We start from the raw sequence: 25,096 nt of genomic DNA on the forward strand, positions 1-25,096 counted from the left end.
GGTACACCCACAAACACACACACACACACACACACGATATACATATACATATATATATATATGTTACACACACACACAAAAACAAATATATATATATATATATATATATATATATATATATATCTTTTAAAAATAAACTTTATTTATAGACCAGTAATTTATAGATTATCTAAGTAAACCGTATCTTGAGTCCTGGTCCTTAGAAAATGAAAGCACCCAGAACTTTGCCTATAACTTCTACCAGGAAAGAAAACTGATGACTTTTGATAAAAGCCACAGTGTTACAATTAGCAGTCTGTAATGAAGCTTAGGTAACCAAATCACATCGAAGTAGTGCTAGCCAACCAAAATAGAATGTGAGCCACATATACAATAAAAAAAATTAAAATCAATAACTGATCTTTTTAACTCAGTATAGCCAAGATACTGTCACTTCAACATGTCATCAGTATAAAAGTGATCACTACTTTAGTTTTGTAGTTTAAATTTCAATGAATTAAAATAAAAAAAAATTAAAAATTCAGTTTTGGGGCTTGCAGGTGGTATAGTGGTCAAGGCTCTGGACTTCCACATGACTGACTGTGGTTCAAGTCCTGGACCCAATGGCTTGAAAATCATGCCAGACAGGTGTGCACATGTGCCCAAAACCCCAAGAGAAGAATGAAGAACAAGGGATTGCAGTGTGGCCATCCCCCCCTCCCTCCGGGGTCAATTTCTCACTTTCCCACTCTCTCTGCTTCTTTTCAGTGAGTGTACATGCTCAATGACAAAAACCTTAAAAAAACAAATTCACTTCCTCAGTTTACTCAGCCACATTTCAAGAGTTAAGTAGTTGCATGAGGCTACTTGTGGGTGCTGAATTAGTGCAAATTTGAACCATTCCTTTTATAAATAATTTTAATGGTCATTTTTGATTTAGAACCCTTAGAAAACCAAACTCAAGTATCAGATACACGCCTTTATGAAGTTATAACATTCATAAAACAAATTCTTAAGGGAAAAGAAGGAACATATTTTTCTTTAGAGGAATAGCTATCTATTGGACATTGAGATAGACAGTTTCACTAAGCTGCCAATCACTAGTTAACATTTAATTTTCAGTTAGCTATAAGCAGACTGTAGTAATTTAGAGATACTGTACTATTTTAGAAAGAGAAGAATTTTATTCCTGAAAAAAACTTAAAATCAATATGTAAACAATAGTATTCCAATATAATATGTGTTTGTAATTGTGAAGTTCAGGGCCAAGTGGTCAATTTTATTATAAAGAATGCATTCAGTTTTATAGCAGGAAAAAACGAAGTAATACAAATAACTCCTACAGAGTATATGAGTATATTCTGTATGAATTTCTGACATCTGAGTCAAAATTTTTCCTTTCTGCCGGACAGTCTTTAATTTCTCTGGCTGCTTTAAGACTTCACATTAGTTTCTCCATGTAAGTTAAGAGTTTGTTGTAAAGAATAAGATAGAAGAGGGCTCATGAGATAGAAGGAATACCTTTCTTTTGCAATTAGATTTGTGAAAAGATCTGTGGGATTTAGATATTTAGAAGTCATCACATCCATTCCTTAGGTTTTTAGCCGAACAATATCAAGCCTCATTCACATCAAGTTCAATGTCTCACAGTAGAGCTTATTTTAGGAGAAAAAAGCGATTCCAGTATTTAAAGAAAATGTTGTTGAGTACATCGATTTTATTAACATATGGTTTTAGACTGCATTATTTAAATTTATAAGATTAAAAAAAAACTCTTCAGTGAATGTTTTTCTCTGAACTTCTTCCATTTGGTGATGTGTCACTCAGTAACTAGGCAAGGTTTATTGTCCCTCCCATTCCTACCACATATCTCTGGACATTTTGTTCTGATGTTTCACCCATTGGCAGAAGTCTTCTAGTCTTTGGTTCTAGATGACAATTAATAAAATCAATTAATCTCTCTTTAGAATTATCTGTGAGAGAATATAAAACAAGTAGAAAAAAAGAAGAGAAAATGACAGAACTAAGTTCACACCTATCAATAATAACCTTGAATGGAAATGAATTACATTCTTCAACTAAAAGATAACAGGTTGGCTCAATGGAGGAAAAAATGGAACCCTCCAGATCTTGCTTATAAGAAACACATCTCCTGACAAATATATATACAGACTTAAGATGAAGGGCTGGAAAAAGTTATTTTGTGCAAACAGAAATGAAAAAAATAAAAGGGCAGCAGTTGTGAAATTAATATCTGATAATGTAGATGTTAGGATAAAAAGCATAAGAAGAGACAAAAAGGGCCATTACATAGTTCTAAAAGGACTCATTTATCAAGAAGATATAACAATCATACATATTTATGCACCTAATGCCAGGGCACCCAAATATGTAAAAGAATGATGGCTAGATCTAAAGGGAGATAAAAATTCCAATTGTCATCATCACTGGATGGTCATCTAGACAAAATAAGCAAAGAGACACAGGAATTAATTGATATCATAAACCAAATGGACTTGACAGACATATGTAGAGTATTCCACCCAGCAACTAGAGAGCATACTTTTTTTCTCATCTCCACATGAAACATTTTCAGAGATTGAAATAGGCCATAAAACAAGTTTATATAAATTTGTAAGTATAGAAATTATACCCAGTTTCTTCTCTGACCACAATAAAATTAAACTTGACATCAACCACGGAAAGAATCCTTGAAAAATACACAGAAACATAGAAGCTAAATAATCTACTCCTAAATCACTTTCAAGCTACTAAAGAAATAAAGACCAAAATAAAAAGATTCTTTGAAACTAATGACAGTGAACACACTACTCTCCATAACCTTTGGAACACAGCAAAAGCAGTCATAACAGGCAAGTTTATAGTCATTAGTGCTCATAACAAAAAAATGGAAAGGTGGGAAATAAATAACAGCATTGCATCTTAAGGAACTAGAAAAACAATAACAACAAAACACTAAGAGAAGAAATAGTAAAGATTAGAATTTAAGTAAACAAAATAGAGAATAAAAGAACTATACAAAAAAACCTTTTTTTGAGAGGATAAACAAAATTGATAAACTATGAGCTAGACTAATCAAGAAAAAAATAGAAAGAACCAGACACATAAAATCAGTAATGAAGCTGATGACATTATTATAACTGATATATTCAAAATACAAAAAAAAAAATTATGAGAGAATACTTTGAGCAGCTATATGCCAACAAACTAGAAAACCTAGATGGGATGGATGATTTTCTGGACAAGTTACCAAGGTTTAATCAGGATGAAATAGAAAGCCTAAATAGTCCAATAACAAGTGAAGATATTGAATCAGTGACAAATAGTCTCCTAACAAAAAAACCCCAGGTCTGAATGGCTTCACTTCTGAATTCCACAAAACTTTTCTCTCAGAGGTAACTTTAATTCTTCTCAAACTGTTCCTAAAGATTCAAAAGGAAGGAATCCTACCAAACTCATTTGTGAAGCCTCTATTACCTTGATATAAAAAAATCAGACATAAAGGGAATAAAAAAATTAATACAGACCAATATCCCTGATGAATACCAATACAAAAAATTTCAATAAGATCCTAGCAAATTGAAACCAAGAACATTTCAAGAATATTGTGCAACAGGATCAGGTAGGCTTTATCCCAAGGATGTAGGATTGTTCGTCATATGTAAAACAGAAAACATAATACACCACATTAACAGAAAGAAAGATAAAAATCATATGATCATATCTATAGATAGGGAAAATGTATTGGATAAAATAAAATATCCCTTCATGATCAAGACTCTCAGCAAAATTGGTTCTTCAACTAAAAGATAACAGGTTGGCTCAATGGAGGAAAAAATGGAACCCTCCAGATCTTGCTTATAAGAAACACATCTCCTGACAAATATATATACAGACTTAAGATGAAGGGCTGGAAAAAGTTATTTTGTGCAAACAGAAATGAAAAAAATAAAAGGGCAGCAGTTGTGAAATTAATATCTGATAATGTAGATGTTAGGATAAAAAGCATAAGAAGAGACAAAAAGGGCCATTACATAGTTCTAAAAGGACTCATTTATCAAGAAGATATAACAATCATACATATTTATGCACCTAATGCCAGGGCACCCAAATATGTAAAAGAATGATGGCTAGATCTAAAGGGAGATAAAAATTCCAATTGTCATCATCACTGGATGGTCATCTAGACAAAATAAGCAAAGAGACACAGGAATTAATTGATATCATAAACCAAATGGACTTGACAGACATATGTAGAGTATTCCACCCAGCAACTAGAGAGCATACTTTTTTTCTCATCTCCACATGAAACATTTTCAGAGATTGAAATAGGCCATAAAACAAGTTTATATAAATTTGTAAGTATAGAAATTATACCCAGTTTCTTCTCTGACCACAATAAAATTAAACTTGACATCAACCACGGAAAGAATCCTTGAAAAATACACAGAAACATAGAAGCTAAATAATCTACTCCTAAATCACTTTCAAGCTACTAAAGAAATAAAGACCAAAATAAAAAGATTCTTTGAAACTAATGACAGTGAACACACTACTCTCCATAACCTTTGGAACACAGCAAAAGCAGTCATAACAGGCAAGTTTATAGTCATTAGTGCTCATAACAAAAAAATGGAAAGGTGGGAAATAAAAAACAGCATTGCATCTTAAGGAACTAGAAAAACAATAACAACAAAACACTAAGAGAAGAAATAGTAAAGATTAGAATTTAAGTAAACAAAATAGAGAATAAAAGAACTATACAAAAAAACCTTTTTTTGAGAGGATAAACAAAATTGATAAACTATGAGCTAGACTAATCAAGAAAAAAATAGAAAGAACCAGACACATAAAATCAGTAATGAAGCTGATGACATTATTATAACTGATATATTCAAAATACAAAAAAAAAAATTATGAGAGAATACTTTGAGCAGCTATATGCCAACAAACTAGAAAACCTAGATGGGATGGATGATTTTCTGGACAAGTTACCAAGGTTTAATCAGGATGAAATAGAAAGCCTAAATAGTCCAATAACAAGTGAAGATATTGAATCAGTGACAAATAGTCTCCTAACAAAAAAACCCCAGGTCTGAATGGCTTCACTTCTGAATTCCACAAAACTTTTCTCTCAGAGGTAACTTTAATTCTTCTCAAACTGTTCCTAAAGATTCAAAAGGAAGGAATCCTACCAAACTCATTTGTGAAGCCTCTATTACCTTGATATAAAAAAATCAGACATAAAGGGAATAAAAAAATTAATACAGACCAATATCCCTGATGAATACCAATACAAAAAATTTCAATAAGATCCTAGCAAATTGAAACCAAGAACATTTCAAGAATATTGTGCAACAGGATCAGGTAGGCTTTATCCCAAGGATGTAGGATTGTTCGTCATATGTAAAACAGAAAACATAATACACCACATTAACAGAAAGAAAGATAAAAATCATATGATCATATCTATAGATAGGGAAAATGTATTGGATAAAATAAAATATCCCTTCATGATCAAGACTCTCAGCAAAATTGGGGTGGAAGGGACATTTCTCAACATAATAAAAGCCATATATGATAGACTTATTGTGAATATCATACTGAATGGGGAATAGCTAAAAGCCTTCCCACTAAAAATGGAATGAGACAAGGCTGTCCACTCTCCCTACTTTTTTTTTTTTAACATAGTGCTTATTTGCAGAGGCTATGATTTATATACATAAAAAATCTAAAGGAATCATGAAAAACTTCCTAGAAATGATAAATGAATTCAGTAAAGTTTCAGGACATAAAAACAATATAAAATAATCTACACATCAACAAAGAGCAGACTGAGACAGAGTTGAAAACAATCCCATTTTCAATAGACGAAAAACAAATAAGATACCTTGTAATAAATCTAACCAAATAGGTGAAAGAACTCTAGAAGGATAACTATGAACAATTGAAAAAAGTTTGAGTAATACAAAAACTATAGAAGGACATCCTATAATCTTGGATTGTAAGCATCAATATAATCAAAAAGTCAGTTCTATCCAAATTAATGTACTTATTCAATGTGATTCTGATCCAATTACCTGAGACATTCTTCACAGAAATAGAAAAAAAACAATTACAAAATTTGTCTGAAATCAAAAAAGACCTTGTATTGCCAAGGCAATACTGTACTAAAAAACATAAAGGCATCTCATTACTTCTCTTTAAATTTTATTACAAAGCCATGAATCAAAATGGCATGATACTGGCACCAAAGTAGATACATAGATCAATGGACTAGAATAGAGAATCCAGAAATAAACCCTAAATCATGCAGTCAACTGATCTTTGAAAAAGGTATAGACAATCCACTGGAAAAAGGAAAGTCTTTTGGGACCAGCGGATGGCATGGTTACGTCAGTGGACTCCCACATAGTTTTCCACAGTTCGAGTCCCAGACCTGGTGGATTGAAACTCACATCGTGTGCATGCATGCCCAAAATTCCAAGAAAAGAATGAAGTAGAAGGGATTGCAATGTGGCCATCCCTCTGGGAGGTGATTTCTTTCTTTCTGTCTCTCTGGCAAGCACTTGTGCTCTATAGCAAAAGTCTCTCTCTCTAAAAAAAACAAAGAAAAAAAAAGGAAAGAAAAATTCTTTTTAGGGGACCAGCAGTTAGTGTAATGGCTATGTCGCTGGACTCCCATGTAGTTGACCGCGGTTCGAGTCCCAGACCCAGTGGCTTAAACTCACACTGGGCGCATGTGCGTACTTGCCCAAGATCCCAAGAGGAGAATGGAGGAGTGGAAGAGAAGGGATTGCGGCATGGCCATACCCCCTGGGGAATGATTTCTCACTTTCTGTCTCTCTCTGTGAGCGCACGTGCCCTATAGCAAACAAAACAAAACAAAACAAACAAACAAACAAACAAAAAAACTCTCCAAAAAAAGAAAAAGAAAAAAAAATTCTTTTTAGCATATGGTGACGTGGTGGTGTTTGAAGAACTGGATATTCATCTGCAAAAAAATGAAACTGGACCCCTATCTTTCATTATTAACTAAAATTAACTCAAAATGGATTCAATATTCAAATACAAAGCTTCTAACTACAAACGTACTAGTAGAAAATATTGGAGAAACTTTTGAAGACATTAGATTAGGCAATGATTTCTTAACTAAGACCTCTAAGGCACAGACAATGGTCTCTAAAATAAACAAGTGGGATTACAACAAGCTAAAAAGTTCCTCACAGAAAAGGAAATTTTAAGTGGAGTGAATAAACAAACCTTGAACTGGGGGCCAGCAGATGGCATGGTGGTTAAGGGTGCTGGACTCCCACATGGCCAACTGCAGTTCGAGTTCCAGACCTGGCAGCTTGCTTTCTCACTATCTCTTTCTCTCTCACTCTATCCTTCCCTGGTCAAATGGGTATCTACCCAAAGGACAGACGAATTCTTAATCAGAAAAGTGCTTGCACATCAATGTTTATTGCGGCACTATTCACAATTGCTAAGAGATGGAATCAACCCAAATGCCCATGAACAGATGAATGGATTGAAAAACTGTGGCACATATACTCTATGGAATACTATTCAGTCATAAAAATGACAACAAAACCCTGGCTTTTTACAGAAAGTGGAAGAATATGGAAGATTTACTGCTGAGTGAAGCAAGCCAGGCTATGAAGAAGAGACATTGTATGTCCCCACTCAATATATACTGAGTGTCCATACTCTGTGACTGAAACTGATTGACTAAAGGATACAGAAACACAGTAAATGGATGTAAATACCAGATACAGTGTGTGCGAAAGAGTAGGGTCTGAGGAAGGACATTTAGAAGAAAAGTAGAGAGGCAAAGTATTAATGGGACAAGAAATATGGTATTATCTGTTGAAGATATTTTATAGCTTTATCAACTAGACTAGGGAGAAATGTTCACCTGTTGAAATATTCACTTTGTAAGCTAAATAATGTGATTGAATGTATAAAAGAAAATTAAATAAAAATGTAAATAAAAATTAAAAATAAATAAATAAGTGGATCAATAAAGTCAAATAAAATAATTCTTGGGAACAAGCAGTTAGCGTAATGGCTATGTCGCTGGACTCCCACGTAGTCGACTGCGGTTCGCATCCCGGACCCAGTGGCTTAAAATTCATTCTGGGTGCGTATGCATGTGTGCCCAAGATCCTGAGAGGAGAATGGAGGAGAAGGGATTACAGCATGACCATCCCCCCCGGGGGGTGATTTCTTGCTTTCTGTCTCTATGTCTCTCTGGCGAGCACACACTCCCTATAGCAAAAATCTTTCAAAACCCAAAAAAAATTCTTAAAAAATAAACAACTCTTGGACTGGAAATGTTTGCAAATTATTTCTAAGACAAGGGATTGATATTTAGAATATGTAGGGAACTCAAACAGCTCATTCATTAAAAGCATAAATAATCCAATTAAAAAATGGGCAAATGAATTGAATAGATAGCTCTCCAAGGAAGACTTGTGAATGGTTAAGAGGCATATGAAAGAATGTTCAAATCTCTTGTCATATGGGAAATGTAAGTTAAAACTACAATGATAGGGCCATCAGGTGGTGTGGTGGTTAAGGCACTGGACTTCCACATGGCTCACCACAGTTTGAGTCTTGGACTTGGAAGCTTGAGAATCACTTTGAGGCCATGTGTGTGTATGTTTGTCTGCCTAGAGTCCTAAGGGGGAAAATGGAAGAGAACCGATTGCATTGTGGCTGTACCCCCTTGGGAGTGATTTTTCACTTTCCCTCTCACTGTCTGTCTCTGTCTCTGGTGAGTGCATGTACCATATAGCAGAAACCTTAAAAACAAAATGAAAAGCTACGATGAGATGTCATATGTCTCCAGCTGGACTGACTAGGATCAAAAAAATAAAGACAACAAGTATTAGTGAGGTTGCGGTAAAAAGGGCACTCTCACACTGTTGGTGGGAATGTAAATTAGTCTAACCTCTGTAGAAAACAATACAGAGTTTTCTCAAAAACCTACACAAAGAGAACTTCCATATGACCCAGGAATCCTACTTCTTGGTACTTACCAAAAGGACAGGAAAATACTCAGTCTGAAAGATTGTACAATACATGTTTATTGCAACACTGTTTATAATTGCTGAAACATGGAACCAACCTAAGGGTTCAAATCTGATGTCTGAGTTAAAGAATTGTGGCACATATGTGCTGTGGAATATTTCACAGCTATTAGTAATAATGAGATCCTATCATTTGATGCAAAATGGATGGATATAATAGAAGAAAATGTTGATCAAAGTGACCCAGACTTTGCAAGAGGCACATTGTATATCCCCACTCAATTCGTACTGAGTGCTACAGCAGAGGTTGAGAAACTTGAAAATGTGATGGTGGAGAGGATAGGTATAAATGCTAGAGAGTGTAAGGAGGTAGAGTGGGTGATGAAGTGTGTGTGGTGGAGGGTGAATGTGAGGGGAGGAAACATTTGACAGATAGAAAAATGGGAAAAAAATAGAAAATGTTCATCATGAAATTAACTAAATTCTACTGTGTAGCAGGTTATTTTACAAATTGAACATATATTAATTGTATATGTTCATTAGGATTAAAGTACATGTGATAATATTTCTGTCCATTAAAAAAAGGAATTATCTGTGTTGTGCACTTAGCCATTCAATAAGTACTTGTGGAATGGTTAAGTTATATTGTGGTTTACATTTAGGTATACAATATCAAGTACAGTTGAAAAATGTTTTGTTTAGGCTTCTGAGTGTATAATAGGAATCTAATTTTTTTTTTAACAACCCAGAACATCCATTTTATGTATGCAATGTTGGCTACAAGTAAAAATTATTCCTACCTAACATACCCAAATTACTAACATGTATAGTTGCTATTTCCACTTTTGTGGTACACATATGCTCATTCGGAACTATTTGTCACAAGTAATAACCTCTCCCCAAATAACTGCTATACAAAGGAAAATGCATTAAATATCATTAAAGTGTAAAAATGTTAAAATACATGTGAAAGTGAAGAGGTTCTTCTGAATAAAAGCAAAAAGCAAGTTTTAAAGAAGGAAAGGCATATAATCTCAATATGGGAAGAATACAGATCAATTTCAAGAATACTTACTCAGTGATTACTCTATGTAGTGAGATGCTATGAATTGAGAAACATAAGCACTCAGAAAAGCACAGTTTCTGCCATCAAAGAACTTTTAGAATAGTGGGAGACTGTAGACATGCATCTATTGAGGAGGGGGTTTTAATGGTGGAGATGGAACAGTAGAGAGAATACTCGAATGAAAGTTTTTAAGGAATTAAGTTGTGAAGCAAAAGGAATAGTCAAAGAACAGGAAATAGACTCAACTTAAAGGGAGCAATTTACTGAAAAGGAGCAACAGGAGATGGAAAACTGGAAAGATAATTTGACCCAACACATGTAGTTAATGAAAGATTTTAAGTAGGAATGTGATATGTTTAGCCCTTTACTTCAGGAATATAAAATTTAGTGGAAGGAAGAGCAGAAAATCTGCATGTAATAGAATTAATGCTAAAGAAAGAAATACTTAACAGACATGAGAATGTATAGTATGGCATATGGTGATAGCTTTATTTGATTGTCATGTACTACACGCATACTTTAAAAAACGATGCTGTGTGCTATAGAGATATACAACAATTAAACGTGAATAAGAAACCATAAAATAAATTAATGATAAGAATAGTGAGTGTTAGCAAGTAAAGAAAAATAGAAGGGACAGATTCATGGTAAAAGTGGAATGAATTAAAGTTTGACGATTGATTAGGTGAAGATAGAGGAAGGAATCAAAGATGACTCCGATTTTTACATTTTTTAAAATCTGGTTTCTTTCTTTCTTTTATTTTTTTCTCTTTCTGCTTTCCTTTCTTTCTCCCTCTCTTCCTCTGTTCTTTTCTTCCTTTTGACAGAGAAAGGAGAGAGAGGTATATTCTCTGCAAGGTCTTGCCACATCTCAGACTCCTCTCAGCCTTCCAGAATCATGGGGGGAATTCATGGGCCCATCCAGTGTATTCCAATCAACCCAGGATCCAAACAGAGGGCATTTCTACATGGCTCCTATATCATGCAGCGGTGCCTTACTGCCTGCGCCACTGTGGCTAGGCCTTACTCGGGTTTTGAATCTAAACATTTTTGTACATGGAAGAATTAACAAAAATAGGGAAGACATGGTTAGAAGAAGTTATGGTAAGTTCTGTTTAGACACCCTGAATTGGACAGTCCTACAAGCATCTAGGAGTTCTAAAAAGAAATTAAAAATGAGGAACTTGAACTCGAGAGAAGAGTATAATCTTTTGATGTAGGTGTACAGTTTCAGGCATGCACCACCGTGACTAGCTTTTCAGGTGAGCTAGGAATCGAACCTGGACCTTTCAGGTAGCCTTAGCCTTCCAAGTGGCGTGGAACTGTGTACTACTATGGCTGGACCCGTGTACAAGATTTTGAGAGCACTATTATCTGGTAAACTAAATGCCTTGAACATATTTGTAAGTGATAGAAGGTAAAAAAAATAAGGACTGCTAACTCAGGAAATTCCTAGCAGTTTATGGCTGATATCTTATCCCAAGTGAAGACTGGGTTTCTGCAGCCCTCAGCCTGGACAATTAAGGAAGTAACATCATATTTAATGGGTCTCTCTTAGAGAGTTTCAGAGGCAATTTTTAACAGCTGATGCTGTTTCATCCCTTTTAGCGAATATACCCAAAGGCTATACATTTTGATTGCGTTCCAAGGCCAGAAACAATTCTCTAGTTTATCTAGGCTACAGTGTAAGCAATTCTAATATTAGGTTTTTATGACCCGGATTAGATTTATGGTGCTAAGGTGTCTGTATTAGAATTTGACACCATTTGAAGCCTGGGGGAAGCCCTCCAAAGGGGAGTCAAATAAAATCTCCATAGTTTAATAATAAATCCATATCCCTTTCATTGAGAGTACCCTTATGTTTATTATTATTATTATTTTGAGAAGGAGCTCTCACTTGTTATCGCCAGAGAGACAGATTCTGGTGGACTCTGGTACTACAAACCCCCATGATCCCAAGCTGCCCTGCCTTTTATTCGATTGCTTTAGCTAGATCCAGAGCTCTTTAAGGATAAGATGCTTCTATTTATTGTTATGTCCCCAAATCCTAGCAGGGCGTTCAGCAGTTATTAGTTGCTCTAATCATATTGATCAAAGTTCCATACGCTTGCCCTGTGATTATTAACATCTATGCTGAGGAAATAATCAGACATACGTATAGGGGGCCCGAGGATGGCACAGTGGTAAAATGCAATGTTTTAGGAGGCAATCCCATATGGTAAGATTCCAGGGTTTGAGTCCTGAGGCTACCCCCAGTCCATTGGGTGTGTGCTTACTCATGATCCGGGGCTGACTGATGCCACGGGCTGTATCGTGGCATTGGGACTGTTGGGAGTGTGTTCTCGCTGTCTCTGTTTCTCCCTCTCTTGCTCATGGGAGGAATAAATAAATAACTTAAAAAGAAATATGTAGGGACCAGCAGATGGCGTAATGGTTACGTTGCTGGATTCCCACATAACTGACTGTGATTTGAGTTCTGGACCCAGCGGCTTAAAAGTCACGCTGGGCATGGGTGTGTGCATGCCTAAAATCCTGAGAAGAGAATGGAGGAGACTGGGTTGCAGCTTGGCCATCCCACCTGGGGGATAATGTCTTGCTCTGTTTCTTTTTTGGGCGAGTGCTTGGGCCCTATAGCAAAATCTCTCTTAGGAAAAAAAAAACAAACAAACAAACAAAAAAAGAAGTATGTATAAAATTTATGATAGAGGAGAAAAATTAGAATGAGCATTAATATTCAACAATAGACAAATGATTACTAAATTTTGGGCTATGGACATAATAGAATATTATTCAATCATTAAAACCGGCAGCTTCGAAGAACATTGGTGACATGAAAACACAAGCAGTATATAATCTAATCCTCACTCCAGAATGTAATGTATAAAGTGGTAAGTAGAGCATGCTCATAATTTCATGTACAAACCCACATAACTGAAAGGAAATACATTTGAAAAGAATTCCTTTTAGGATAGGGACTGTTTCTGTTTGGGAAAACATGTTGAACCTATTCAAATAGGAACCAAAGCACAGAGATCACAGGTTATTAGGCAAAATGAGGCAGTGTAAGAGTGAGTGACGAGAGTATCTCTTAGGCAAGGTCGTCATGGGAAGCATCTTTGAAAGAAACGGGACAGAAACATGGGGTACGGGGACAACAATATGTATGTTTGCTGGTGGGACTGATCCAGTGAAGAGTGCGAGCAGTAGAGAGAGGGGAGAGTCAGCGGGGCCACGACCTCGGCCAAAGCACAGGTGTGAGGCGTTAGCTGGGAGTGCTGTGAAGGCAGGAGTGGCCGCAGTTGCAGGTCGGTTAACAGGAAGAGCAGTGGGAGCGTATCACTCTTCTCTTCTGCTTGCTTCTATTTTCTCAGTACAGGAGGGAGCCAGGTCATCAAATAAAAGTGAGACGGGATAAGAAAGAGGCTATATATGAGCTAGGAATGCAGAATGGGAGAATGAATGGACAGTTAGTTAAAAGCTGTCTAATACTTGTTATTATTTTGTATATTTGGAATGAAGTTTGAATGTCTCCTTCCACACAGCTGCCTATGATTTTATATCTTTTCTATCTCCTCCTAACGAAGGTAATTAATCCAGTGGCAAACTGACAGAAAGTTAAAGTGAAAAGAACTTGCTCAGTTCCAAAGCTCCTCGGCCAATTCGTTATAATGAAACTCTCTGTTCTGCTTTTGCTGATGAAATAACTGCATTTTTCTCTCTGCTCTACAGGGTGGTGGTGATTGTCCAGAAATGAGCATCGGAGCGATAAAAATTGCCTTGGAAATTTCTCTTCCTGGTTCTTTTATCTACGTTTTCACCGATGCACGATCCAAAGATTACCGGCTCACCCACGAGGTGCTGCAGCTTATTCAACAGAAGCAGTCACAAGTGAGTAGGAGGCACCCCAAACCTTTTCATCTGAACGCAGCATGTAAGAGGTTGTGTGTCCTCTGCTTACTCCATGAGGGGTAAATGACAATAATTATAATCTACCCACATACAGATACTGATATGTATGTCATTTAAGTTTTTTCAAAGAATTACTTTATTTAACTTTGTTTGTTTGTTTATTTATTTATTTAAATTTGACCAGAAGAGGACAGAGCAAGAGAGTGAGCAAGAGAGAGAGAGAGTGAGAAAGTGAGAAAGCAAGCTGCCAGTTCTGGGACTAGAACTGGACCGTGGTTGGCCATGTGGGAGTCCAGTGCCTTTAAACATCATGCCACCTCCTGGCCACTATGTCATTTAATTTTAACATATTAAATGCACATGTAATATTTATAGATAGCATATGAATGATTTTTTTAAGAATTATTTATTTCCATTTGTTATTGTTATTTTTTTTTCTTTATTTGACGAGAGAGAGAAAGAGAGAGAGAGAGAGAATGGGAAAGTGAGAAAGCAAGCCACCAGGTCCGAGACTTGAACCATGGTTGGCCATGTGGGAATCCAGCGCCCTTATCCACCACACCACCTGCTGGCCCCAGATGATTTTTTCTTAATACAGAGAAGAAATGATAGGGTTAATTAAGGTGCTTGTTATCCTCTTCTCCTTATAACTGAGGAAAACAGGCTTAACAAAAAAGGCCTGTATTTCAAATGTGGATTCTTGCCAGTCATTCATTCCTTCTATTGGTTTGTTAGTGCTGCATAACAAATTGTTACAATAAAGCAATAGGCATTTATTTCTCCCACATGCACAGAGCTCAGCTGATGTAGGCTGAGTTTGCTTGCTTCATGTCTGGGGAAGAGTTTGGGTTTGGCTTATCTAAGCCAGGCACTGGGGTGACTTGGTGATGCCTCACAGGTTTCCTTGTCTCCTTCTGAGTAGGTTAGTTTAGGCATTTTTCTTAAGACCATGGCAGATTTACCAGAGATCAAATGGAAGAACACAAGGCCTCTTGAGTCTAGGCTTGTAGAATGTCCCTTTTGCCTCCTGCTGTTGGCCAAAGCAAATCATGCGGCCAAGCTTAGATTCAAAGATGAGAAAATGAACTTTGCCCTTGTAGAGAGAGCACTTTACATTCCTTTGGCTAAGTGTGTGAGGACAGAGAGGGTGAGGACTGAGGCTTTCATGTAATCTAGTACAGTCATGGTCTCGCTCGTATGTCCACAGTATGTAGCCTGTAGTTCTGAAATGGACATCACGATGTTCCTGTCTATTAAGCAGAATACCAGATCAAGAATAATTATGTAATATATAAACCCATAAATATATATACATGCGTGTGTGTATATATTCCACTTGCTTGGTAATATGTTAACACATAATAGTTACTTAATAAATATATGCTGATTTCTGGAAACCCTTTAAATTGTCTTCTTTTTTTCTGTAAATGTAGGTGGTATTTGTGCTCACTGGAGATTGTGATGACAGGAGCCATATTGGATATAAAGTCTATGAAGAAATTGCCTCTACAAGTTCTGGTCAAGTGTTCCACCTGGACAAGAAACAAGTTAATGAGGTCAGTCTCATAAAGGGACTCTACTTTATTACTAGCTATTAGCAACCTCACGAACATCAGTTAGGCCAGCCTACATTGTGACGGGTTTGATTTCAAGAACAATTTTAATCAAAGGCTTTACTCCTGGACCACAGGTCAGTGAAAGCATTGACTTAAGATGGAGAGACAGATTTCCAAATGTTAGTTTCTAGGTTGTATTATGTTACAGTAACAGATTATTCAATTTAAGTGTAAGTGCATTTAAAATTTATTTACTTGGAATCAAAAATTGTTTGTAGTTCTTATTGTTTAGTATGGTCAATTTCTGTTTCTCTTTTTAAATCTAAAAAATTTTTTGTTGCCATTTTCATTTAATGAATCAATTTAGTTTTTGGGTGTTTTTTTTTTTTTTTTTTTGTCAAAGGGCATGTGTGCTCACTGGAGAGACAGAGAGAGACAGTGAGAGAGAAAGTGAAAATCACCTTCTGGTGGCTGGTGAGGATGACCATGCCACAATCCCTTCTCTTCTATTCTCCTCTCTGGATTTGGGGAACACATGTACATATGCCTGGTGTGATTATTAAGCTGCTAAGTGCAGGACTCGAACTGCAGGCAGCCATGTGAAAGTCCAACTCTTAACACCATGCCACCTGCTGGCCCCAGTTTCTGATGAATGATTTTTGGATAAGAGTGAATTAAAGCTTCACTAGTTACTACAGTAAAATGTGAAAAAGTTAATTATTGGACAGAATTCTAATGAGAGTTGGTGTCTAAGATTAAAAGTCAAAAACTACGACTAAGTCACTATAGATATTGAAAAACTCGTGATAAAATCTGAGTTCATAATTTATGGCATATTTTAAAAGTGATAATATATAATTAATTTTGAATATTAACATTTGCATTATCATTTTTATAAATAAAATACCTGTGATATGTTATAAGAAAATCTTAATGTTTTCTTAAAAAGGTCTCTGAGGCAGATCCAACTGTCACGATTCCTTCTTTTTCCTTGTTAGCTTGCCTTGGTCTTGCTCACAATAGTAACATTCTATTTATATTCACTGTTTATTTATTTGGCTCCCACTTAAGTTTCTAGGCACATACCAGTACAAAGGTAAGCTTTTCAATGAGGCATAATACACATTTGATTCATATGGTTACTATACCTGCAATTCTGTTAATTTCATGACAGACTCCTTTGTGTCTCGAATACACGATTTTCTTATACCTAAAGTTTTTCATGCGTCATGGAGGAACTAATATGACATGCAAATTTCTAGGGCAAACAATCCAGCCCCCCCCCCAAATACATATATATACACACATACATACATACACACACATATACACATATATATACATATATACACACACATATATACATATATATGTGTGTGTATATATGTATATATTTTTAAGATTATTTATTTCTTCCATGAGAGAGGAAAACAAAGAGATACCTGAAACAGAATCTTCATGCCAGGATCTGCTCCTGTTCTTGGTCAGCCAGGATCACTGGCATCTGCGTATGCCCAGCATGTATGGCTCTAACTCAGGATGTGAATCTGTGACCTTCTCGTATGGTTTTGGCATTGTGAACTTTGTATTACTGCTTTGCCGCTATAAGTGGCCTACCAAAAATATTTTTTCTTATTAACATGTTATTATATATAAACCTGGAAGGTTACTATACTTGTAAAAAGTTTTCTGGGAGGACCAGCAAATGGTGTAATGGTTATGTTACTGAATTCCCACGTAGCTGACCGCAGTTCAAGTCCTGGACCTGGTGACTTAAAAAACTCACACTGGGCACATGTGCGTCCATGCGCAAAATCTTGAGAGGAGAATGGAAGAGAAGGGATTGTGATGTGGTCATCCCCCTTGGTGGGTTGGGAGGGTGTGTGTGTGATTTTTCACTTCCTGGCTCTTTCTGTGTCTCTGGTGAGCACATACACCCTATTGCAAAAAATCTCTCTCTCAAAAAAAAAAATTGGGGGGCGGGGAAGAAATATCTTTCAAACAGGTTATGGCTTGAGTCTATGTCCTGTCCACTGTAGCAACTCAGAAATGCCTAGGGAGGGTCTGAGGACCACAGGAGGAGTCTTAGAGTTAATTTGCATAAATGTTTGCATGAGAATGTGAGGGTCTGGGAAGAAGAGCCCAGAACTTCTCAGGTTCTGGGTTTCTTGTTCCATGCCAAACACAGCTTCCTAATGAAGGAAAGGCTGCTGGTAGAAGCTGTTCTCAAGGAGTTCCTTGAGACCCCCGAGTCAGGCAGTATCTCCAGTACAAAGTGGGACTTCAGTGAGAAAGAGCATCATTCTTCCCTACTTCTGCAAGTACACCACTTGGCTACAGTTTTATGATGTTGTGGGTTGAACATGGCAGTGGGGTTCAGAGGAGACAGAGGAAAATTAGAAACTGCAGAGGATGCGATGCCCAGTGGACATGGTGGGTCCAGGTAGAAGGTACTGGACGTGAGGAGAGGTGAGAAGGCACATGGCCGCTCCTACAGGTTTTGAGAGAGTAACTGCCTGGACTGCTTGTGAGCACTCAGACACAACTCAGAGATGCTCCAAACAAGGTGGGCTCGATTTTAAAGACAATCATAGGAGTTTATTAGAAGTTGGCCCCAGAGCTAGGGGAAAAATAATAGGTGTTCCTATGAATGTTGCTTTATTTATATCCACCTACCCAGGGAAGGTTGTTGTGTATAATTGAAAGTATTATTGTTGTCTTAAATGGAGAAAATAAGCCCTGTAGAGGTATACACTTTTAATTAAATAAATGTCATCACGCTTAATTTTTTTTTGGGGGGGGAGAGGTTTTTGCTGTAGGACACGTGCACTTGCCACAAAGACAGAGACAGAGACAGAGAGATAAAAAGTGAGAAATCACTCTCCAGGGGGGATGGCCATGCTGCAATCCCTTCTCCTCCATTCTTCTCTTGGGATCTTGGGCACGCATGCACATGTGCGCAGCGTGAGTTTAAGCCACCAGGTCCGGGACTCAAAGTGTGGTCGACTACCTGGGGAGTCCAACGACATAGCCATTACGCTAACTGCTGGTCCCGTCATGCTTAATTTTTATAATCTTAATCATTTTTAACAATTTAGTCAATTAGCAAATAATTTTTGAGAAGAATTATGTTATTTAACTTTATTTATTTATTTTAATTTGACCAGAGAGAGAGAGAGAGAGGAGAGAAAGTGAGAAAGCAAGCCACAAGGTCCAGATTCAAACCGTAGTCAGCCATGTGGGAGTCCAGCACCCTTAACCACCATGCCACCTGCTGGCCCCAGCAAATAAATTTCAAGAGCAACATTTAACAAAAATTTGTTGTAAATCACAGCAGTTCCAAACTCCTTGCCAAATAGTGCAGGAAAGGGCATCTTACTTTGGGCTAGTGAGTTTAGGGGGATTTAGCTAGGCATGTCTTGGAAGAGTTCTCTTCTAGATACTACCCTGCATGCTTGTGAATCCCTGAACTGACATGTCTGTCTTTAAGTCTGAGGATGACACAAATACAGAGGGCAGTGACGAGCTTAGAAAATCTAATCTCTCGATAAGTCAACACTCAAACCCAGCCTAATGCTAAGCTTTCAGAGTTAAGGAAATCATTGTTTTGCTCAAGCCAATTAAACTAGACGTTCACTTACCTCAAGATAATATATTTTAACTGATAGAAATTCTGTATTTCTTTGTGACATGGCCTCTGTGAGCCCCAGTTTTCTTGTTTGGAGATAATAAAGTCACTCTTTTTAGATAGTTTTCCAAGGATTAAATGAAATAACATTTCTTTATTTGTGGCACACCTGTACATGGGTTTTTCAAGTTACCAGGACCGGATTCAAACCACAGTCAGCCATGGGAGACCCAACTCTTAACCCTGAGGTTACAGGGCCGGCCCATCTACTGTTTCTTAAGAACCCGTAGAGTATTATGTTTTTTTTGGAGAGATTTTCACTGTAGGGCGCGTGTGCTCGCCAGACAGACAGAGAGAGACAGAGAGACAGAAAGTGAGAAATCACCCCCCAGGGGGGATGGTCACGCCGCAATCCCTTCTCCTCCATTCTCCTCTCGGGATCTTGGGCACGCACGCACACACGCCCGGCGTGAGTTTTAAGCCACTGGGTCCGGGACGTGAACCGCGGTCAACTACGTGGGAGTCCAGCGACATAGCCATTACGCTAACTGCTGGTTCCCGAGTATTATGTTTTATCCTTTTACCCTAGCTCAGCAATTTCCCAACCTAGAGAGGTGTATTTTGTGTCAGTGCTCTCCCTGAACTAACTGGAAGTGTTTTCTTTTCTTTTCTTTTCTTCTTAAACAATGATTAAGTAGAAGATTTAGGTATCTTTCATCCTTATTTAACATGAAAGGGAAATCAAAGTAGAGAAATTATCTGGCTGAGCATCAGTGGTCTATAAATTTCTGAATGGCATTATATTTTGGAAACACAGGTTAAGACATGTCTCAAGGATGTGCTTAATTCACCTTTGAAGACAGAAAAGGAACTGAATAATTGCAGTATAATTCCTCTCCTTCTTTGTACACTGGATGATGATGAGTTTATCTATCTAATGCTTCCTTTAGGATAAGAAAAAGTCCAAGTTTGAAATTTCAGAATTACCCACAGACACTGTGTCAAGGATGCTAACACACCAAAAAAATCCTGCTGCTTATTAGGTAATTCCCTTGTCCTGAGTTCCTCCACCTTTCCCCCGACTCACATGCTCTGAGATTGCCTTCTTTCCTGAAAAAATACCTTCCTCGTTGTTTTAGCCATGTGGAGTCCCATTCCAATAAATGTTAACATTACAACAAATAATATTCCAATAGATAATACCTGCTACAGAGGAAAGTTTCAGTAATAATCCCAGCAGAAAACAGAAGGCTCATTCAACAGGGGCAAAAGAGAATTTAAAGAACGACAGTTATCAACGCGTGTGGGTCACGCTAAGCCCACTAGCAGGGACGTGAAGCATCAGGAGTCCAGAGTATGAGTGTACCTCTGTTCTCGCCAGGTCTGAAGGGGACAGGAGTGAGCTTGTACAGCTCCCAGTGAGAGCCATGTTGAGGGCTCATTGAAAACTGTGGCCGTGGATAGGTAAACCAAAGCCCTGGAAGGATGGTGCCAGGGGAGTAAGTGTATAATCCTGCCCATTTATTGATGCCTTCCATTTCCCCAGTTCTAACTGGAAGCTAGAAGATAAGGGAGCCCTGTTGAAGCAGTCAATAAAAGCCAACACCTTAGGGTGCAGAGGTGAACTGAGAAGGGTAGAGACGGATCTGGTGGGGCAGACAGATACTCAGCACACGCAGTACTGCGAGCAGTTAACACAACGGGCTCTCGGACCATGGCTCGTATCCCTGCCGGGTGACCACAGACTGCCTCCGTTTCCTCATCTATAAAATGGGACAATAACCGTACCCACTTCATAGGGTTATTGGGCTTAGAACATATCAATGAATATTAATGGCTGTTATTTTTATTTAGTGATAAATTTAGTCAAAATATTCTAGCAACTTGCTTTTTTAACATTTAAAAAAATATTTTTTTAATTTTTATTTTTTTTAGTTTTTGCTATAGGGTGCTTGTGCTCACTGGATTAAGACAGAGAGGAAAAGTGAGAAGACAGCCCTCAGGGGGTGGCAAAGCCACAGTCCCTTCCCCTCCAGTATCCTCTTGGGACTTCGGGCACACTCGTACATACACCCGGCATGATTTTCAAGCAGCTGGTTCCTGTACTCGTCTAGACAGTTGGCCATACGGAATCCAGTGCTTTAACTATCACACTACCCACTGGCCTTAGATGTTTTTTCTGAAATAAACAAAAAAAATAGGCAGTGTCTACCTGCAAGAGATGGCCAAAGGCAGCATGCTATAATGGGAAACTCGGGGGGCCTTAGAATCAGGATGATGTGGGTTCTAAGGACCATTCTGCCTTTGGCTCATTGAACAACATTATTAAACAACTTTGTATAACTTCTCTGAGTTGCTGTTCCTTTACATGAATACAGGCATATTAATTATCTCATGGGATCACTGTGAAGATAAAAGAAAATAAGAAATACATACATATGGGAAGCTGAATAGAATCCCAAGAGAATGGAATTCACCCAGTCTGTAGATTCTTTTTATTTTTTTAAAGAATTATTTATTTAATTTTATTTATTCATTCATTCATTTTAATTTGACCAGAGAGAGACCCAGAGAGAGAGAGAGACAGAGAGAGAGAGAGAAAGAGAAAGCAAGTCATCAGATCCAGGACTGTCACCATGGGTGGCCATATGGGAGTGTCCAGTGCCTTAACCACTGCACCACCTTCTGGTCCCACAGTCTGTAGATTCTTACAGACGAGAAGAGGAGTTTTGTTTGTTTAAAGAGGTCACCTGTGGTTACAAAAGAGACTTTCTGTCTTTAAGGCGCTTCTCTCCTCTGGAGGACTCAAAGGAGAGGGATATTGTGGTGAGCCCCACTTTGACAGATAAATGTCTGAGGGACTCAGAACTACTAAAGAATCTTGAGGAACCAGCAGTTAGCGTAATGGCTATGTCGCTGGACTCCCACATAGTCGACCGCGGTTCGCATCCTGGACCCGGTGGCTTAAAACTCACGCCGGGCGCGTGTGCGTGCGTGCCCAAGATCCCGAGAGGAGAATGGAGGAGAAGGGATTGCGGCGTGACCATTCCCCCTGGGGGGTGATTTCTCGCTTTCTGTCTCTAATGTCTCTCTCTGTCTGTCTGGCGAGCGCACGCGCCCTATAGTGAAAATCTCTCCAAAAAAAAAAAAAAAAAAAAAGAATCTGGTAAAAATTTTGAACTTTTACAATGCCTTCATACACACACACGCATGTGTGCGTGCACACACACACACACACACACATTTAAATTTTGTTTAGGGCATTTGTGCTTGCCACAGAAAGATAGACAGAGAGAGAGGAAGAGAAAGTGAGAAAGCATATCTGAGGGGGAATGGCTAGGCCTCAATCCCTTTTCCATTCTCTCCTGGAGATTTTGAACATGCATTTGTCAAGCTGTGGAGACCAAAACTCTATGCAGTCGACTGTGTGGGATCCAGCTGTCTTAACCTCCATGCCACCTGCTGACCCTCATATTTGCCATTAATTTTTTAAAATATCAAATTAGCAATAAAATAGTTAAAGATGTTGAAAAGTAGAGTTTAACTGCTCATTTGGGGAATAATACAGGTAACCCTTATAGAAATGCGTATTATGTTCAGGCTCTCTGCTGTGTTCTCTAATTCCCTGTGAGCCCTCAGGGGTCAGCATGTGTAACTGCAGCTACTGAGAGGAGAGGTTAGTTGGGCAGTCTCTTGTCCTACCATGGAAGCAAAGGAGGCGGGGAGATTGACCCGAAAGCATTTCTGGAGCTGAGCAGTATACAGGTCATAGATTTTTTTCTGGAAGAAAACAGAAGAGATAGCCTATCATGTCTATAATAGGAATTATGTTTTTAGATGAAGAAATCACGTTTCTTTCCACAGAGGAATTTCCAATTGGAAGCGGAGATTTGAACTCACTAGATATTTCAGAGGAAGTAACTGAAACCCAGGAAAATGAAGTGACAATCTTGCAGCAGATCTGTGACAAATCCAGTGCCTGGCAGAAGGCCCTTACTTGAGAGATTTCTGGATTTACTTCCTTGCTAATTTTAGCTGCTCACTCTTGCCTCTCAGCCAACCAGGATCATAGGCACGGGTTTCCCGGGTTCTGCACTGGTGTCAGGAAATCTGTAAACTTCGCTGGAGCAGGAATTTGGCACGGGCCCCTCCTTCTGTTTTGGCTAATGGTCACGTCTGACCATGATTATAAGCACAAGCTTTCTGCCCATGGGCTTCGTAAGGAAAGTCTAAAATTCAAGGTTTTGGACAATCAGTGCTCTGAGCTGAGGGAGCTGGCATTTTATTTCCCCCATTCCAAATTTTACTACAGGCATTGTTTCAAAAACACGGCCTTACTGTGGACCTTGAACATGAGTAGAAATGGGTGTTTCCTCTGAAATTTGAGAAATGTCTCAGAGACAATGCTAACATTCTAGAAAGCTACAGGACATGTGAGAAAAGAGTGGGGAAGTGTTTCCACTTTTCCCTTCTTTGAACTCAATGGATTAAATGTTGACAATAAAGGGCTGAGCTCGCTCTTTAAAATGATGCGGATGTCTCCAAATCCATAAACCTTCCAAAGAAGGAGTCGTCCGTCGTTCCAGTGCAAGCTTTCGTGCTTTCTGTGTGGCTGGGCTGAGATCAGCACTTCGGTGTGCATGTGCCGGGGATGCTAATGCATGTCTCGTAGTTATCCTCCAGACTGAGGCACCTGGGAGGGTATTTAGGTCACTTCTCTAAGTAAAGCCATCTGTGCTTTATATTTCCATTTGTTTTGATAAAGCCAAAAATAAGATCCTTAATTCATTATTTATAAAGTTATTTATAGCCCATTAGCATGTGCATAGGTTTTCAAAATGATATTTATAGTGTACCTAGTACATAATAATCTTCAGGAATGGTGTGGGGAGAGGAGAGTGACCATACTCAACAGAATCCTATTTAGGCAAAATGTACCAAAGCAAGCGGAGCTCTCCTACACTGCAAACAGCAGGATGGGCCTGATGGTTCTGGGAAGTCCAGAATATGAGTCCTAGGGCTGGCAGGTGGTCTGTGATTAAGGTGCTGAACTCCCACATGGCTGACTGCGGTTCAAGTCCCAACCTAGTGGCTTGAAAATCACACCAGGCGCGTGTGTGTGCACACCCCAAATCCTGACAGGAGAATGGAAGAGATGATATTGTGGCATGACCATTCTTTCCGGGAGGTGATTTCTTCTTGCTTTCCCTCTCTGTGTTCCTCCCTGGTGAGTGCACATGCCCTATGGCAAGAATCAAACAAACACAATTCTAAAAAAACAAAAAAAAAAAGATAAACTTTGCAATGCAAGAGTGTTCATCTTCTGTTTAATGGTTTTGTGCCTTGGCTCTGGGAGCTGTTGGAGACACTAGTTATCAACTGTAGCAGCATGTTTTGTAATGTGCTGTGGGTCCTCTCTGTACAACAGACTCACTGCCTACAGCATGTAAGTATGAAAGTATCATCTCACAATCCTTCATAAGATGATCGTGATGTCTGACTTCCGAAATCAAATTTAGGAAAAAGGGCCTGTCCCATAGCTTACTGAGTAAAAGAGTCAGATCCCTCAGGGCGGACTACAGTTTGAGTCTTGGCTCCAACTTAAAAAACACACTGGGTAGAGTCAGCAGGTGGCGTGGAAGTTAGAGAGCTGGACTCCAACATGGCCAGCCACAGTTCAAGTCCCAGATTCAGAGTCTTGAAAATCACACCAGGCGTGTGTGCGTGCATGCCCAAAATATTGAGCGGAGAATGGAGGAGAAAGGATTGGAGAGTGGCCATCCTCCCTGGGGGTGATTTCTTACTTCCCCTCTCTCTGTCTGCAAACACACATACCCTATGGCAAAAACCTAAAAAAAAAAAAAAAAAAAAAAAAAAAAAAAAAAAAAAAAAAAAAAAAAAA

The 25,096-nt window shown here is 38.3% G+C and overlaps 1 protein-coding gene across 1 annotated transcript in view; it reads left to right on the top strand.

The window, feature by feature from the left end:
• Positions 1–13,204: 13,204 nt before the first annotated feature.
• The window catches only part of HMCN1 (hemicentin 1), a 402,083-nt gene continuing 390,191 nt past the window's right edge, over positions 13,205–25,096 (top strand). The window contains 3 exon segments of the mRNA XM_027767566.1: positions 13,205–13,471; positions 13,831–13,989; positions 15,444–15,566. Of these exon segments, the coding sequence (XP_027623367.1) occupies positions 13,205–13,471; positions 13,831–13,989; positions 15,444–15,566 (549 nt within the window).

Source organism: Tupaia chinensis, unplaced genomic scaffold, assembly GCF_000334495.1.
Source record: "Tupaia chinensis unplaced genomic scaffold, TupChi_1.0 Scaffold144318_1, whole genome shotgun sequence".
Lineage (NCBI taxonomy): Eukaryota > Metazoa > Chordata > Mammalia > Scandentia > Tupaiidae > Tupaia > Tupaia belangeri.